General features: G+C 46.6%; 1 protein-coding gene across 1 annotated transcript in view; it reads right to left on the bottom strand.

Annotated features, from left to right (window-relative positions):
- The window catches only part of LOC146356440 (extracellular calcium-sensing receptor-like), a 34,240-nt gene extending 16,141 nt beyond the window's left edge, over positions 1–18,099 (bottom strand). The window contains exon 1 of the mRNA XM_084830116.1: positions 18,016–18,099. Within this exon, the coding sequence (XP_084686242.1) occupies positions 18,016–18,099 (84 nt within the window). The remainder of the gene's footprint in view (positions 1–18,015) is intronic.
- Between the last annotated feature and the right edge of the window lie 1,682 nt (positions 18,100–19,781).

Consider the following 19,781-nt stretch of genomic DNA (forward strand, 5'->3'; position numbering starts at 1 on the left):
TCCTCTCTCTGTCCAAAGTGACTTGGGGAGTATGTTTCAGCAACTGTGTTTGGATCAGAGTTTCTGAAGAAGAAAAACAAACTTTTTTAAAGTCTAAATCATTGATGATTTCCTACCTATTCCTCCTGTGTTGGGGATGGTGGAATTTTTTTTTTTTAAATAACCCTTTTTAACATGTATGCAAGTCATCAGCTGCCATTGTAGGCCTTGTTTTCATTTTGTTTTCTGAATCATGTCATGTTTTCTGGTGTTTGAGAGGGAAATGAAAACGGCCACAGCCATTAAAGGAAAAAAAAAAAGTTCCACAATTTGCCAGGGATATCAACTGGAAAAAAAATGTCTGGAGGGACATGTAGTGGGTATGTACTGGCCAATGAAGTGATAGTAAAGTAGGCTGATGTATTTAAAAGTAAGTAAATGCTTTGAAGAAATGCTAATTTCAGGTCTTCTCTGTGCGCCTGTGTGTGTGGGCATGGGCGTTCACAGGTCTACGGGTCTCCACCTTCCTGCCTTTATCATTCTATGTGTTTCAAGGGATTTCACTTCTGGTTTGAGTTCAGCTTCACTCTCTCCTTTCCCCAAAATTCTCTTTAAATCACTTCTCTTTTAGCTTTGAAAGCTTTGTTACCGAATATCACCCATAGAGACTTAAAAGTGAGTAATATGGGGAGGGGATGTCATAGATTAGCTGTGCCCTCTTATCCATGCTGTTTCAGTATGTATGAATAAAAATAACAATGTTTTTTATTATTACCTACATAGACCTTATAGTGTATACAGTGTTTGAAGTGTTAAGGGCTCGGGAACGTTGCCTCAAAGAAAAGCTGTGTCCCACTCACTTTTACTCACTGGGAATCACATCAAAGTGGAAACTGAAAACGAAGCACTCTTTAACGCTTCTGGAAGGATCACCAATATTTTGGCCGCGAACTTCAAAAGAAAAAACAAACAAACAACGCCCCTGTGACAGGCTACGTAACGATTAACGTAGCCTATCACGGGTGACTTTGAAAAAAAAAGCGCAGCACTTCAGGGGAGGTTTTGGGAAACTCCATTCCAAAGCAGATCGTGTCTGTGTAAGGCAGGAGTCCCTGCAACTCTGACCCAAGGACTCTTTTCTTGTAATTTTATTCTGATTTGAGAGGCCGTATGCTGTATGCTCTGCTGACTAACTTCCCAGGGCATTCTGAGGAAAGATTGGTCACTCACTGTCCTGGGAAAAGTCAGCTATCTCAAGAAAGAGGTGGCTTATTATTTTCTAATCATCATGCATATGAGCACTCAGCTGATTGTATGAGCTAAACTGAAGAAACTGTATCCCTGTATCCCGATATTATGTCTTGTATTTTATCTTGAATGAATCTAACACCCGTTAAACACACACACACAGACACACACACACACACACACACCCCTGGCTTCTTCAGAAGTAAATCCCACAGATTGAAGTACTGTAGTGGATGAGGAAGAAAGGTGCTCAGCTTTAAGAAAGGGCCACAACTATGGCCCTGTAATTATTCTGGACAGGGAACCGCTGTGCGGACATTTGCATTTGGACCACTCCAAAGAAAGAACCACCCCAGCTCCAGCTTGTGTCTTATCACAACATCTACTATCAAAGAGGCTGCTGGTTCTTTTGGCTGAAACAATGCAAGGGAACCCCATGGATCCAGTCATATGTGAGCATACTGAACTAAATGGTGCCTTCTCTTTAATGAAGCTCTGAATTCTTCTTCAAAAAGGACAGAATGGCAAAAGTCAGGAGAGCAATTTATCAGAGATGACCAGAGATACCAGAAAAGATGGACAGTCTCCTGTAAATGGGGACAACCGGAGTGCCTGTTTGGAAGCATTACATCATCAGCATCACTTACGTGACAACCCTGGTTACAGGGGACTCAGAGAAAACGTATGGTTCGTTGCACATGAAATACTGTGAAGACAGGACTCCACTGATGAGGTAGTCTCCTGGCTGGTAATAATAGGACCCTAACTCTTGCTCTTTATTCAGAGTGGTCAAGCAGTCTGTCTTCTGCAGTTGACCGGCCACATAAGGAAGCAGCAGCAGCAGCAGCAGCAATGATATCATTCTGGGTCTGCCTCCCTCCTGCTGTTTCTGCTTTCTGAGTGTCCTTTCACCTCCACAGCCAGCTAATCAGGAGACGTGAGAAAAGTCTTGCAAGATAGAGGCTGCAGTGTCTTTCCAACAACATCCAATTCTGAGCCATAGGCAGCAGTGGGAGGTGGTGTACTAAACTACACCACAGGCATGGTCATCTTGGCCTGTCCGAAATCTGAGCCCAGGCTCTCGGGAGCACAGGAGATGTTTTATGCACCAAGCTTTACAGGCATGGTGCAAGAGGGTTCCTGGAACTGCCTTTCATTCTGATGTTGACATCGTTGGTCTCCAAGGAAAACAGAAAGCAAACATCTCTTGAGCTTTGGCAAGACTCAGAATAGATCACTATGTTTATGATAATGATCAGGGGGAAGTTCACAGCTGCAACTTCATGGATTCTCTGAGTGCCTCAAGGTGAGCTGCATAACTGGGGAAAAATATGTTTGTGAGAAGTCACACAGGCAGCTCCATCTTCTGGTTGTCCAGGGGGAAAGGTGAGCCTGGCCTGGCCTGTATGCGAAAAACTCACACAGAAGAGCCAAGATCAAGAAAATCTCTTCGGATGCATACCAGTGTTTGGGAATGTGCGGCCCTCCACATAGCACTGGACTGCACGTTCAGTACCTGAACTGGCCTAGCCCATGGGGGAAAATGATGGGTGTCGCAGTCCGAGAACATCAGGAGGGCCACATCTTCCCCATTCCTTATGCGCATGAAGGCGCACACTACCTGGGGGCGTTTCCCAGCCCTGCCCCCTTTGCCAACCCTCCCAATTGCACTTCGTGTGCTGGATAGGCCAGCATGACCAGTGATCCAAGAGCAAATTGTGGTCGCCACACAATGGAAGGATCTCTCCCTACTAGTACTTCCAGTGAGCTCATCAGAACTGTGCATCATCTGGGTTGGGAAGAAGTAAATTATGTTCAACAAACTGGTTAGTTATGAACCCAGTTTGCAGAGAAAAATGAAATGTAAAGATAGGTTTAAGGTAACTAACTTTATTATTTGAAACATTCCAGGTGTTACATCTTTGAACTTTTCAAAACTTCCTTAAACACAGTCCTCTTGGTGTCGACTCCTGGGATGCCCCTGTAACATCCTTGTTCTGGTCCATCGGTCATTTGATTCTTAAGGCTTACCAATGAGCACACGCAACTCATGACAACATAGCATTGTCCATGGCAGAAGAGAGGTGTAGGCAGACAACCATCGGCCAAAGGAAAGCCATCCAAGCTAACAACACAGAAGCAATTTCAGAGACATGGGGAACATTAGATCTTACAGACTGAGCCAGAAACTTCATCATTCTGCCATCATGATGGAGGCACAATGATACGTCCATAGGTATAGCAAATGCAGCAGAGTTCTCGTGCTCAAGGACTTCATGGACATGCCAGTTCTCAGTAGTGCATGGGTAAACACTGAGTAGCACGTTAGTGAGTGACTCCAGCAAGGTGCAGCCCAGTGTGCTGTTCTCTGCTCGCTCGAGGTGAGCCATAGTGGCCTCATCGGTGTCAAGGATGTACAGCTGGCCATAGCTTGGAGGTGCATCTGACTGCACAGTGCTCTTTGGATGGTAAAGTCAGCCTTGCACTCTCAACACAAACAGACTGGGAGCTTGTGGCTGTGCATTCTTGAGGGGTGCATACCAGGAAGCAAAACCTAGAGTACTGCTGTCCTTGCGAACGTCCTTCAGGAATTTCTTGCCCAGAATGGAGCCATCGGTGACAATGTTGCAGATGAAAATGGGAACCAAGGGTGGTGGTAGTGAAAACTTTCTGCCATGGCAGCAAAGAGTTGACAATTCACACTCGAAAAGGAAGGTGTCACATCACTCACAACCCTTAACACAGTTGCCGATATCAAACCTGTCGAGGTTGGTTGCAGGATGCAGGATGAAAGGCGCAGTCTGCCTCCTGTGTCTGGGCTGGTTTCAGCTGTTGAGGGATTCAAGGCTGGCCAGAGCTTTGTTGACTCCCAAAGCTGAGGGATTGCCTGCATATGCAAGCTTCTTGAGGCGGGGGTGGAATCATCCTGGCTGGGCCACAAAGCTTCTTCTCTGGGGGCTGGAGGGGTAGAATTGGTGCAGTGGCACAAGGTATGCTGGGACTCATGGTTCACCTACTTTCTGTTAAAAAGGTAAAGGTAAAGGTGTCCCCAACCAGTCGTGTCCGACTCTAGGGTGCGGTGCTCATCCCCGTTTCTAAGCCAAAGAGCCAGCGCTGTCCAAAGACGCTTCCGTGGTCATGTGGCCGGCATGACTGAACACCGAGGTGCACGGAACGCTGTTACCTTTCCCGCCGAGGTGGTACCTATTTATCTACTTGCAATTTCTTGCTTTCGAACTGCTAGGTTGGCAGGAAACTTTCTGTTACCAGTAAGCATTTGATGTCTAGGCATGTTGGTAATGTGTGGATTACTGTATATAAAGGTCATTTTGTTAAATGTAACAGCTTGAGACTTCCTTTCTCAGCAATGAATAAACTTTGACTGGGTTACTTTTAACTGTTTGTTGTTTATTCGTTCAGTCGCTTCCGACTCTTCGTGACTTCATGGACCAGCCCATGCCAGAGTTTCCTGTCAGCCCTCGCCACCCTCAGCTCCCCCAAGGTCGAGTCCGCCACCTCCAGAATATCATCCATCCATCTTGCCCTTGGTCGGCCCCTCTTCCTTTGGCCTTCCACTTTCCCTAGCATCAGCATCTTCTCCAGGGCATTCTGCCTTCTCATGATGTGGCCAAAGCACTTCAGTTTCGCATTTAATATCATCCTCCCAAGTGAGCAGTCTGGCTTTATTTCCTGGGGTATGGACTGGTTTGATCTTCTAGCAGTCCAAGGCACTCTCAGCATTTTCCTCCAGCACCGCAGTTCAAAAGGGTCTATCTTCCTTCGCTCAGCCTTCCTTATGGTCCAGCTCTCGCAGCCATAGGTTACTCATCATCATCATGGCGATCACTCGCGACCGGGTAAGGTTGTCTTCCAAAGTTAGAATCTATGTGGATAACTCTTTAAAAGGACTAGGCATTCATAGAAGATAGGTCAATCAACACATTGATCTCTAGCAGTGGGTCTGCAGGTGGCTACAGAGGCTGATTCTGGATCTACACAGCCTCCCTCAGCGAGGACGTAGGTTTCCAGCTGGAAGGCGGTCACAGTGAGGGTTTGCTTGACATGCCTTCCGCTGAGCTCGCTTCTCCCTTTCGCTCTGTACTCGTGCTTCTTCAAAGTCTTTAGCGCCTTTAATATAGGCTGACCTCCAGTTGGAAGGCTCATGAGTTAGAGCTTCCCAGTTTTCAATGCTTACGTTACATTTTTCTAGATTAGCTTTAAGAACATCTTTAAAGCTCTTTTGCTGTCCACCAATATTCCGTTTTCCATTGTAAGCTGGGAATAGAATAACTGCTTTGGAAGACGATAATCAGGGATTCGAACAACATGGCCGATCCAGCGAAGTCGATGTTGGAGAATCATTGTTTCAATGCTGGTGGTCTTTGCTTCTTCCAGTATGCTCACATTAATCCGTCTGTCCTCCCAAGTAATTTGCAGAATTTTTCGGACGCAGCATTAGTGGAATTTTTCGAGAAGTTGGGAGTAGGGATATATGAAAGTACCTTTTTGTGGATGTGATTCGCTGTGTGGGGGGAGGAGCTCCGTCCCTCCCCCCGGAATCCTACCTGGTTGGCTCCGCTCTGCACTACTTTGTAAAAAAATATAAAGCTGAGCTGGGGGCAAGTGGGGTGCTGACATGTGTAGGAGTAGGAAGGACAGATACTGAAGCTGAAGCTCAAATATTTTGGCCACCTAATGCGAAGAGAAAACTCCCTGGAAAAGACCCTGATGCTGGGAAAGACTGAAGGCAAAAGAGAAGGGGACGGCTGAGGATGACATGACTAGATAGCATCACCGATGCAATGAATATGAACTTGCGCACGCTCCGGGAGGGAGCGCAGGACAGGAAGGCCTGGCGTGCTATGGTCCATGGGGTCATGAAGAGTCGGACACGACTGAACGACTGAACAAAGACTTACTTCTGAGTAGACATGCACAGAGTTGGTTCTCCTCTCTGCTCAGCTTTGTATTTCCACTTCTAGTTCATTATCAAACCTTCTGTTAGTTATCTCAGAAGACCTTTGGGTGAATGGGGGGGGGTTCCAGGGAACAGCTGGATTGAGGGAGATTCACACACACACACACACACACACACACACACACGAAGAATATAGTTCTTCATATTCCCTGGTATGTTTATTCCCCATTTTGTCCATTCTCTGAGCATGTGCAGAGTGTGCTTTTTATTCAAACAAAGAGAAGGTTGCTGATCTTTCCCTTCATGCTGCATTTGTACAAGTGAAGTGTGACCGCGTCAGAAAGAACTTTCCATTATACTGTCTCTTTTTCTTCATGAGTTTCATAACAGAAGTATGGTGCAGTGGTTAGAGTCCAGCCCAAAGTCACCCAGTGAGATAACTAACACGTTTGTAATGAGCTGGATGTGGAAATACAAAGCTGAGCTGGGGGGAAGTGGAGTGCTGACATGTGTAGGAGTAAGTTGCATTGAATTCAGTAAGACTTACTTCTGAGTAGACGTGCACAGAGTTGGTTCTCCTCTCCATTTTAGCCTCACAACGTCACCAACAAGGCTGGATGTGGAAATAGAAAACCGGGCAGGGGGAATAATACCTCGTGCAGGGCTCCAGACCAGCATGGTCATTTTAAAAGGTTTTTTCTTCCTTTCAAATAGCATTGCTTTCAACAAAGGGTGCATCGCTCAGGCACACCTAGGGCAGCCTTGTTTTGGGAAGCCCCAAGGAGGAGGAAGTGTTTTGGCTGAAAGTAATTACTGCATGTCTCAGGGCAGGGGAAAAAATACGTAAATATCTACGAAAATAGCCTTTCTTACGGAAGTTATGCAGAATTATGGCTGTCAGTATGGATTTATCTTCGTAATTTTCAGAGTGGAAAAAAAAGAGGAGAATTCCGAGGGCTTGCAAATGATGGTATGGAGCACTGGCCGCAAACTGCAGAAGTCAAGAGGCACGGAAGGTACACAATTCGTACATCCCTAGACCACAGCAGCACAAAACCAAGTCACAGAACATACAGAAAGTGACATAAGACTACAGTAATCTCTAATTGAAATTATTAGTTGAAATTGTTAGAATTAAAACAGATTCTTAAAATAACAAGCTTTACATCTACAGTACATATTACAGACTGAGATAAGAATACATTTCTCATATTTTCCAGTCTCCCAGGCCAGGCACCACAGTGGGATCTACGTAGTTTCACTCACATTTCGCAGCCTTGGCTGTAGAAGAAACAACCCTCCAGGCCACACACCGGGGAGTTGCTTGTAGCAGAAAACCCAATTTCCTCTCTACATCCCAAAATTTCATTTCCCTTAAGAAGGGATCTAAATCACAATCTGATATCAGTATAGAGTTGACATTTGAGAATATAATCTGCCAAATCCCACAAAACGGGTTTCCCACAAAGAGACCATCTCTCTTAGACTGGCACACCACAAAATCTACCCACTTTCATCATTGAATCCATTTGTTTGAAGCCCCATTGAGTGAAACCCTTCAACATTTTAGTGACAAGGAGAATTTAAGGTACCCTTTGGATTGATGCTGTCCTGTCATCCCTGCCAAGCACCTCGCTGCTCTAAAACTATTTGGAATAGTGCTCAAGGTGACGAACAACACTAAAGTATGAGATCAAATATGAACCTATAATTAAAACATAAATTCAAATAAGTTAAAGCCACATCAATAAAAAAGAAATCGCACCCGCCACTTCAAACCCACTTCTGCAAACAGCTTTATAACCGAAACCTGCCCTGAATAAAGACCCCTTTGCCTGCTGCCGGGAGGTGAACAAAGTGGTAGCTGGCCTTGTAACGTACCTTAAAGGGATGTGCGAACTCACCCCCATCTCAGATTTCCGGGCACCCGCCCATCCCCTGCCCCCACTCACCAGTTCCCAGATGCCGCTTGAGCCCCTCCCATGCTCAGCAAGCAACCTGCACTCACCCTGGCAGCCTTGTTGAGCTCTGTGGTCACCATTTTTTGAAAAATGAAATGGTACGGACGTCAGAGAATTCCACCACGGATCTCGGTGAGGCCAAATGTCAGTGCATTTGCCCCCCTGAAATCTGTGGCAGAACGAAGCCCCCCCGCCCCGCGAAATGGGCCCGGAACGGAGCACCTACCTGCTGCCATCCGTGCTGACTTGCGAATGGCGGCCGCGTCTGCGGGTGCCATTTGTTTCTTCCATGTAGCCGTGATAGGCTACATAAGTATTTACATAGCCTATCATGGCTTAACTAAGGGAACACAAATGGCGGCAGCTACGGTGGCCGTCATTTGCGTTCCCTTTTTTTTTTTTTGCTGTTTTAGCCTACGTGAATATTTATGTAGGCTAAAATGGCAAAAAAAGAAAGAAAAGGGGAACGCAAATGGCGCCTGCCGTAGCCGCCGCCATTTATGTCCACTGTTTGTTTGTTTTTTCCGTGATAGGCTACGAATATATTTACATAGCCTATCATGGCAAAATACAGGGATGCAAATGGCGGCAGCTACAGCAGCCAACATTGGCATCCCTGCAGGCTGACCAGCGGCAGGATGTCCAGCTGCGGGTTGCCCTGGCCAGTAGCTCCCCGGAATCTCTGTAGAGTGGAGCCGGCCAGAGAGAATTTCGGGGGGAGGGACGGAGCGCCTCCCATTCACCGCAAATGTCACCCTTGGAAACGGTAAGTGACTTTCGTATATCCCTGTAAAATGGTGATCACAAAATGCGCATAGCACGACAATGCACATTTTGTGAATGCACATATTTGTATGTGTGCAAAAATGCACATTTTGTGATTTGGAAGGAGTTGCCTTGTAAAAGCCATAGAGCCATGTTTTTCTGCCATGGCGGTGCTGGAAATGATGGATGCATATTGTTTAGGGCTTAGTCCATGGAGTCCTGTGTGATCTGGGAAGGATTTGATAGTGGTTTGCAGGGATGGATCTCTGGGGCATCTTAGTACCTCAGCAGACTCACAGACTTTATTTCTGAATGTTGGGATATATAAATAAATAAATGAATGAATGAATGAATAATACATATATATGTACACAATTAAAATAAAAAGAGAAGCAGAAGGCGTAGAGAGAACCAAAGCAACTATGAGGGAGCGAGGAAGAGGGTGAAGAGTGTAGTTTCGGAGCCCTGGTCTCACCTCCATCCTCAGAAACAGAGAAATCCTATGGCACTCTAAACACTGTCTATTACTGCTTTTACATAGGTCTGTGCACTGCAGAGCAAATGGACAATTGGCCTTGGCCAATCATTTACTATAGAAGCAATATCATAAGAGACAAGGCCAAGGTACTCGTTTAGGATGAACATCTACAAAACACAGACAGGTTGAGTACAGTACATTATGAAACTTTCTTGTACTGAATCACAATGTCAAGCCAACTTGTACCAAAATTGCCTGTGGAGATTGGTGCTGACAGTCCTGGGTTATAAATGCATTGAGCTGGGATGGAAGTAGAGTAAAAGCTTTGTCCTCTGTGATGGATTTGCCCTTGTTTGGCCAACGTCAGATCTGGGAGATATTTTGCTCTTTCAGATTATAGAGGTGATCCTTTGGCCCAGGCGGGTCTTATCTGCAAGAGGGGTTATCACCCACCAATCCTACAACTGCATGAGATGTAGGTGAAAGGGGGGGCATTATTGTACTCCAACCCTTTGCTTTTTAGGAAGATTCAGGTCTGTTAAAGGAGCAACCTGCAGAGGCCAACGCTGAACCAGAATGATTTCATAATATCGATTGCTCCCCAGAACATATGGGGAGGATGGGCATCTCCTCACAAATCTCACCTTGACTCTGGCTCCAGAGTGTACTGCCCCCACTGGGCATTGTGTTACTCCTTATGGTTTCCCCCTTCTGCACTTAGAATCCATACCACCTCTCTTAACTTAATCCAATTCTACCCATACTGGGGCCATAATTCTGCAGTAGAGCACCTGATTTACATGCACAAGGCCCCAGGTTCAATCCCTGGCATCTCCAGAAAGGGCTGTAATTTCTATATTTCTATCCCCCAAATATGTTCAGCACCTTGGATAACTCTTTTAGAGTTCCAGTGGGATCTGATTAGAAATCCCATTCCAATGAGAAAAAAGCCCCATGAAACAGAAAGGACTTCCTGCTAGGGATGGCGGAGAATTCCTCCACGGATTCCAGTGAGGCCAAATGCACTGGCAATTACCTTGGGTGGGGGGGCGGCGGGAGCGGCGGGAGTGGCGGCGGCAGGGCAGAGGCAGTTACAGTGGCGGCGGGGCGGCAGTGGGGGCGGCGGGGGCGGCGGCGTGGCAGCAGCGGCTGGTCTCCTGGCCGGCCGCAGCTGGGCACAGCTTATGCAAATGGCGGTGGCTATGGCGGCCGCCATTTGCATTCGCTATTTTTCGTCGTTCTAGCCTACGTAAATATTTATGTAGGCTAGAACGGCGAAAAATAGCAAACGCAAATGGTGGCTGCCGTAGCTGCTGCCATTTGCGTACGTGTTTTTTTACTTTGCTGTGATAGGCTACGTAAATATTGATGTAGCCTATCACAGTTAAGCACAGGGACGCAAACGGCGGCCGCTATGGCCGCCACCATTTGCATCCCTGCTGCCCAGCGGCCAGATGTCCGGCTGTAGGCGGAGCCGGCCGGCGGCTCCGTGGAATCCCCGCAGATAAGCGGTGAGAAACATGGGGCCAGGCTAATGCTGGAGTGGTTGAGATAACAGACAGAGGTCAAAACACAGTTGGGCAGTCAGACACTTTACACAGTACAGAAGCAAAGTCAAGAAGAAATCCAAGGGCCAATAACACCAAACCATAATCCCAGGGCAAGGTCCAGGAGGCAAGAGAGGAGACAGAAATCTTTGGGGATGGAACCACGGTCCTCTCTCCCAAGGGCCCTGGCTCCCTCAAGTCCCCTGATATAGGTGGTTCAAAGGCATCACTCCACCTCTGGGATTTCTAGGTCCTTGGAGAAGGAGGAGGGGTCCAGCAGGGGCAGGACATCCCCTGACTTGGCCACCTCTGATCTAGCCACCTTTGAATTTCCAGTAATCACAGAACACATCTGTGGACACAGGGAGGTGATATGATGGTTTTGGAGGGAGTTACCATGTTAAAGCCATGGATCCATTACACTCTTGTATGGATGGGCAAATGAGTGATATTCGAGAGTGCTTGGATCTGGTGGCGGGGATGGAGGAGGGAATGGTGGTGGCGGAAGTGAGGGAGGCGACAGAGGCAGTGGCCTTGGTAACGAACTGGGGGATTTTGTGGGGGCCTCGGGGGGGGGACCGGGATTTGGCCATCCGAATCCCCCTTCAGATTCAGGGCCAAGTCAGGTCAAGGCCTCCCCGAGTCAGCCTGAGTCGAATCGGGCCCACTTCTGAAGCCACGAAGCTGCTTCCGAGTAGGATCGGGGGGTCCCTGCACAGCCCTGCTTTTATACACATCATCAGAGAAGGCTATCTCACATTGTTTACCTACAAGCACCCTCTAAAGCCGGGGGTGAGTGGAAGGAAGTAAAGGCCTAGGATATGGTTCCTTGCTTCCTTGTTGCAGAGGCAGAAGAGGAAGAAGGAAGAGGAAGGGGAGGGGCAGGAAAAGGAAAAGGAACTGCTCAAGCTGCAGGACAGCAAGGGGGTGAACAAGACAAGTGGCTGTTGATTTGACACACGCTCTATCACCCCCCAGTGTCTGGAAGCATGTGGAGTTGTTGCTACTATCCAACACAAAGCATGTGGTATGGAAGTGTGGTCTGGCATGGGGGAGGGGAGATTCTAGGGCTGCCTTTGCTTACATTCACTTAAAGTGAATGAAAGCCCACCATGTCTCAAGACCATCTCTTCCGCTTTCGAACAACTCTTAACCATTAGGAAGTCCTTCCTCCTGATGACAAGGAGGCACATGAATGAAACACTCCTAGAGCTGTGGTGTGTAATTAGAGGTCCCCAAAACTTCGTTTTGGGCTGCACACTACAGTTCCTTATTCCTCTCTCTCTCTCTCTCTCTCTCAGCAATGATTGGCAGGGAGGCATACGCTTCACAACATCTGGTACCAAAGGGAACCATTGGACAAGACACTCATTGGCAATTATTAATTGGGGCCAAGACAGTGTTTTGAGGCCAAAAGAAATGTTGGGCCAGACACAAAGATTGGGTCTGTCATTGAGGACACTGTCTGGTTGTATCAGTGGATGACATGTGGTTGATTTCATGTGGCCCAAACCTTAGGATGGTGTGTATACTCCTCTTTCTGGATCTTTCAGTGTGTGTGTTCAGAGGGTATAAGAATTAATATGTCACAGAGTGTTACACAAAGCCAATGGTTTGGACTGGAGAGAATTGTTCTGGCTCTCAAAGGGGGCATTCGCCCGGTCATGGAGATATAACACATAGAATAGCCTAAGCTTTATTAGGGCACAGGGGTTCTTGGGGCTGAGCATTCAGCTACATTTCAAACTTTCTGGGAATGAGGAAGTGGGAAGCTAGTCCCCAACTTCAGCCTTGTCCTTGACACAGTCCTCCACTGCATTCCCTTTTCTGACACAGATGGAGTCCAGCCATTGCTTCAGATCCAAAGGGGATGATAGAAAATCTCACTTGGGCAGAGTTCTCTCCACGTCCAGCCTTCCCACCAATCTTTCAGCCCAGGATCTCAGGGGAACAGGTGTCAGTTAACTCTGTGTTGCTCCAAGGGCAGGTGCATGGATGGAGGAAAACCCATTTGTGCAAATTCACTGATGCCACTCCATATGCTGGTTGGGAGTCAACAAATGGACAATTGACCTTGGCCAGTTATTTACTAATATACAAGCAATATCATAAGAGACAAGGCCAAGATACTCCTTTAGGATGAATGTCTACACAAAACAGACTGGATGAGTAATGTGCATTATGAATCTTTCTTCTACTGAATCATAATGCCAAGACAACTTGGACCAAAAATGTGTGTCGACACAGTCCGAGAGCTTTGAGTATAGGCTGGTGGCTCCAGTTTTGGTGACTCTGTGAATCCATGCTGGTTCAGCACATTGGATTCCTCCTTTAGAGTTCTGGTTGGTTCTGTCTGAAACCCAGATTGGCTGCACAGCTCCACTGAAATCAGAGCTGCCAGCCTCCACTGGCAGCTGCCCAAAATCTCAGGCTGAGAATTTCAGGATTAAAGTTTAAACAGCCCTCTACCACAAACTGAGGATAACACTATCCCATATCAAACAACATTCTGTTTGGGAGACTGTCCACTCGGAGATAAACAATTCCCTCCGATCAAAAACATCATTTATGTGCAGTAGATGTGTGATGACCACAGATGACAATGACAATGACAAGAAAGGAAATGGAAGCACTATATTAAAATCCAGCATTCTCTTAGAATGTCGTAATGACAAAAAGTGCATGAAAACTTCGTAGCAAGCAAAGCAAATACAATACACAAATCCCATTAACCAACAAAGAAAATGCCATTTAAAGTCTTGCATTCAGGGCTTTCCATTTGCACTCAAGCTGCAAAATGCTGGTACACTGCAGCTGTTAAGGGCCACATCTTCAACAGAAGCATTATTTAGACAATGTGGGTATGGTATAGTTCCAGCTCCACCACTACCTTAGATGTGGAGGGTTGTCAGTGGCAGCGTGAGAGACCCAAATCCCAGATTTTCCTACTTGCTGTGACAGAAACATGGAGACAATGCAACTGAAGCTATAAGTGCATTAAAAGTCTCTGTTAACTATGACCTCACCAATACTAGTATCTCCTCCAAACCTTTGCCAAATATTCTTCCACAGACTCACTTCTGTGGAGCAGATGCCCTAGTTTGTTTTGAACATGATATGCTCCTTTGTATTCAGATCAGGCCTCAGTACAATGATGTAGCACTTGGGAAGAAAGATACAGCCCAACAACCCAGCACTGGAGGCCAAGATCGAGAAGACCTGCACGGCCACCATGTATTTCCCCTTGGTGCTCAGGTAGGAGGGCACAAAGGACAGCCAAACACTGCAGAAGACCAGCATGCTGAAAGTGATCAGCTTGGCTTCATTGAAGGCCCCAGGCAGCTTCCTGGCGAGGAAAGCCACCGTGAAGCAGATGGCAGCCAGGAAGCCCATGTAGCCAAGGGCAGAATAAAAGAAGGCGACAGATCCTTCGTTGCATTGCAGGATGATCCATCCAGCCTGCGAGTGCATGTCAGAGTCAGGGAATGGGGCAGAGCTCCCCAGCCAGATGGTGCAGATGGCAACTTGGACACTAGAACAAGAACTTACAGTGGAGGTTGCAAGACTCTTCCCCAGCCATCTCTTCACTTGATTCCCTGGTTTTGTGGCCAGGAAAGCCAACACCACAGTGATGGTTTTGGCCAACACTGAAGAAACGGCAACTGAGAAGATGATGCTGAAGGCCGTTTGTCGGAGAAGGCAAGTCACTTTCCTTGGCCGCCCCATGAACAGGAAGGAGGACAAGAAGGAAAGCATGATGAAGAGGAGGAGAATGTAGGAGAGGTCTCGATTGTTGGCCTTGATTATTGGAGTTCCTTGGTATATAATGAAAATTCCTAATACGAAGCCTGTGGAGAGGGACAAGAATAGAGCAAAGGAAGTCAGGACAATCCCCAAAGGTTCTTCATAGGAGAGGAAGGTCACATCCTTGGGGACACATTGATCTCGGTTCTTATTTGGATGCTGATCTTCTGGACATTTGGTGCAATGGTCTGCATCTGAGAAGAAGGAGAGTGACTTCAGGATTCACAGCAACTCTAGTTTGATGAATTTGAAATCTGTGGCCTCATCACCAAAGGAAGACCTTAGTAGCAGGGCCAGGAAAGCTGGATCTCTGGGACATTACAGAGCCTTTGTCAGTCAGAGAAGAACAGAGAAGAGTGAGCTAGATGGACTGATGGGTTGATAAGGAATAAAGACAACTTCCTACCTTGTTTAAATATGGAGAAGTGAGTGTGTTGATACCAACGTTGTTCAGGGTAAGGGGGTTTCTGTGTGGTTAACCTGTTTTTATCTTCATAATATTCTTGTAAGCCATGTTAAACTACGTGGTAGAGGATCGGCTTGTTATGTATGTATTTACTCAAATTATGTTGCTCCTTTCCACAACAAGGTGGTGCTCGTGGGACTCCTAGTTAAGTTTCAAATCCAGAGAAGGAAAATTTCATAAAGCCTTCCACTTTTTTTTTACTACAGTTTTACTAAAGGGGTTTGAGGGAACAGAAGACTGAATCAAGGTTGGGCAGGGGAGTGCTCTGATCACCAGAAAGCAGGGGACGTACCATTTTCACATCCTTTTTCTGCCAGGGACCCCCGGCTTGCCTGCCACGGAATGGCAGCAGAGTACAGATGATTCCTTGTGTGTAATGGAGAAAGGCTCACCATGTCTGTACATACTGCCCTGACTCAGTCATGGAAAAAGCAGAGCAGTTTGGGGGGGGGGATGATTTATACAAGGAAAAGTGTAAACTAAGCATCCCCCCTGCCTTGCACCCAGAGATTGACTCCCATTCTCATTTTTGTTTCACTCACTTATGGGATGAATGGTGGGGATTAAAAATGCTGAAGAGGACAGAGTTCAGAAAAGTCTTTGCCATTTGTTCCAAAGATGTATGGATATTTAATGTAGAAATTAAATGCTTTTGACCGTGCACATCCGAAGAATTATTGTAGAAGAAGAGCCACTAATAACACATAAAATAAGCATTCTGTGAAATCGATCAAGGCATCATTAAAACCATGCTGTGTACTGGAATGGCTGGGTGAATAAACCACAGCACTGTGAGCTATTTTAGCCGGAGCAGCAGTGAATGGCCCATGACCACAAGCCCCGTCTCTGAGCAGGGATTTGAACTCAGGTCTCTCCAGTCCATGTCCAACCCTCCCGTTGCGTCATCACTCTGTCTAATTCCAAGGAATTTTATTTTATTTATTTATTTATTTATTTATTTCTATACCGCCAAATAGCCGAAGCTCTCTGGGCGGTTCATGGAATCATGAACCGCCCAGGTATCATGGAATTGCCATGATATTTTCAACTAGGAGCAACAGTCATTTAAGAAGCCTTCTTCTCTTACCTACTCATGGAATGTTTTGCTCAAGGGGTTTAAAAGAGAAGAAGATGGACTCAAAATAGGGTTGTGGAGACGATTGGGTGTATTCCTCTGATGTCACCCACCTTCCAGAATGGAGATTGTTCCATCTGCGCATGGAGCGCAAGCATAGCAGCATGGTGGCTCTCCTTCCTGGACCTCCTTGGCGTATCCAGGGAGACAGCTCTCAGTGCACCTGGAACGAGGCACGGTCTAGCAGCAAAGAGAAGGAGCATCAAGGAAACCGTGTTATGAATAGTTGTGCCTATGGAAATGAGTCATACAGTTTAGAGAGGACCCAACAGGCTCTCTAGTGCTAGTGACCCTAAGTGAAATAGAGAGGTGAACCCAGGTACTTGTTTCAGGGAAGCATAATTTACGCATCACAACATGGCATGGAGGCCAACGCTGAACCAGAATGATTTCATAATATCGATTGCTCCCCAGAACATATGGGGAGGATGGGCATCTCCTCACAAATCTCACCTTGACTCTGGCTCCAGAGTGTACTGCCCCCACTGGGCGTTGTGTTACTCCTTATGGTCTCCCCCTTCTGCACTTAGAATCCATACCACCTCTCTTAACTCAATCCAATTCCACCCATACTGGGGCCCTAATTCAGCAGTAGAGCACCTGATTTACATGCACAGGGTCCCAGGTTCAATCCCTGGCATCTCCAGAAAGGGATGTAATTTCTCCTGCCTGAAACCCTGTAGGGCCTCCTCCAGTCAGGGTCAACAATACTGTGTTAGATGAACCCATATTATTGGAGGCAGCTTCCTACATTGATGTTTGCATTCACTATGAATTGGGAGTTGTGTTTAACTGACTGGATACTTAGCCATGTAGCCTAACACATGTTTAGATGCCTGGAAAAAAAATCACAAAAATAGGACAGATATTATTAGAGCTTAAGAGATGTCACAAGCCAATAATAGGACACAAATCATTTCCCCTACCTCGTTAAAATGGCCAGGCCATGCAATGGCTTCCCAGTTAATGGTGAATTTCATGTCTGGAGATGCCTGTCTCTGCACACTCCCAATATTCACTCTAGCACGGGATGTATTGGGAAACATCACCCAATTCACAATATCAAAGTCAGCTGCCAGTTCCCCCGTCTCATCCAGATACAGTCCGCTCATGGAAGCATTAGAAAACTGGATTTCTCTTAAGAAAGTGTGAAGCTGGAATGACAGAGAAAACAGCCCAGATATAGATGTCATGAAAATATAGTCATTATCTTAGGCCTCATCACTTTGAGCTGTAATGTTCCATGGTCAGTGCACATCCCATCTGGGCTCAGAGTGCCATTCTTTGGGTGTTCACAGTCACAACTAGGGATGTCAGAATAATCCTCAATTGATTCAGATGAGATTGGATTCAACAGTTGATGCACTTTTTCCAAGCTGCACAGATTCCAGGGACTTGCAGACCTTTTTTTTTTTACTGGGGGGGGGGCAAAATTCTGGTAAAAAAAAAAAGGGTTCCATCAATGAACAGATGGCAGAACTAAGGACGCCTGATAATCTGCAGAGATTTTTAAACCAAATCTGGACATTCCTACTGATAATTCAGATACCCGGCCTGTGCACACATCATGATAAGCCATGATGGTTTGGGAATTTCTGCTAACCATGGCAGCTTAGCATGTCATGTGGGGGAGAAAACCACATTCCCCATTGTTAGCAAGCCACCCCGACTAACCACCCCTCTGTAAACGTGTTAGGGGCCAGCGGTGGCTCACCGTGTCATCTGGAGGCTCCCCAGTGGTTTCAACAGGCTCCAGAAGACTTGCAGGCCATGACCAAAGAGCCGCTGGGTAGAGCATCCTCCACTGTGGGAAACACTCTAGCCTCCATGGACTTTCTCTATGGCTGGGGGCCTAATTCAGATGCTCGAGCAGAAGCCAGGAGTGAGCGCCAGGAGCCTTTTCGTAAGATGGAGGATGGGATACTCAGGAAACACACCAGGAAGGTAGCCATATAACTACGGGGAGGGGATGGTCACCCAAATATAAATTGTTGTTTTTGTTGTTCAGTCGTGTCCGACTCTTCGTGACCCCATGGACCACAGCACGCAGGCCTTCCTGTCCTGCGCTCTCCCCTGGAGCATGCTCAAGTTCATATTCATTGCATCGGTAATGCCATCTAGCCAACTCATTCTCTGCTGTCCCCTTCTCCTTTTGCCTTCAGTCTTTCCCAGCATCAGGGTCTTTTCCAGAGGGTTTTCTCTTCGCATTAGGTGGCCAAAATATTTGAGCTTCAGCTTCAGTATCTGTCCTTCCAATGAGCACTCACGGTTGTTTTCCTTTAGGATGGACTGATTTGACCTCCTTTCAGTCCAGGGGACTCCTAAGAGTCTTCTCCAGCACCACAGTTCGAAAGCATCAATTCTTCGGGGCTCAGCCTTCCTTATAGTCCAGCTCTCACAGCATATGTTACTACTGGGAAAACCATAGTTTTGATTAGACGGATCTCTGTCGGCAAGGTGATGTCTCTGCTTCTTGCTATGCAGTCTAGGTTTGCCATAGCTTTCCTCCCAAGGAGCAAGCATTGTTTAATTTCATGGCTACAGTCACCATCTGTGGTGATCTTGGAGCCCAAAAAAATAGAATCTGTCACGGCTTCCATTTCTTCCCCTTCTATATGCCAGGAAGTGAGGGGCCAGATGCCATTTTCTTCGTTTTTTGACTGTTGATTTTCAAACCAGCTTTTGCACTCTCCTCTTTCACCCTCAACAAGAGGCTCTTTGGATCCTCTTCGCTTTCTGCCATTAGGGTGGTATCGTCTGCATATCGGAGGTTGTTGATCATTCTCCCAGCAGTCTTAATTCCGACCTGTGATTCATCCAACCCGGCGTTTCTCATGATGTACTCTGCATATAAGTTAAATAAGCAGGGTGACAATATGCAGCCTTGTCGTACTGCTTTCCCAATTTGGAACCACTCGGTTGTTCCATGTCTGGTTCTTACTGTTGCTTCTTGACCCTCGTACAGGTTTCTCAGGAGACAGGTAAGTTGGTCTGGTACTCCAATCACTTTCAGAATTTGCCACAGTTTGTTGTGATGCACACAATCAAAGGCTTTAGCATAGTCAATGAAGCAGAAATAGACGTTTTTCTGGAATTCTCTTGCTTTCTCCATGATCTGGCGAAAGTTGACGATTTGACCTCTAGTTCCTCCGGCTCTTCGAAACCCAGCTTGTACTTCCGGTAGTTCTCAGTTCGCATACTGCTGAAGCCTAGCTTGTAGGATTTTGAGCATCACCTTGCTGGCATGTGAAATGAGCGCAATTGTGTGGTAGTTTGAACAATCTTTGGCACTGCCCTTCTTTTGAATTGGAATGTAAAATGACCTTTTCCAGTCTTGCAGCCACTTTTGAGTGTTCCAAATTTGTTTGCATATTAAGTGCAGCACTTTAACATAGGGATGTACAAAAGGGACTTACCTTTTCGCAGCTTGGCTTCGCGGAGGGGGGGAGGCGCTTCGCTTCTCCCCGCGAAGATCACGCG

The sequence above is a fragment of the Heloderma suspectum genome, chromosome 2, assembly GCF_057233095.1.
Source record: "Heloderma suspectum isolate Gila_16-S chromosome 2, 16-S_ref, whole genome shotgun sequence".
Lineage (NCBI taxonomy): Eukaryota > Metazoa > Chordata > Lepidosauria > Squamata > Helodermatidae > Heloderma > Heloderma suspectum.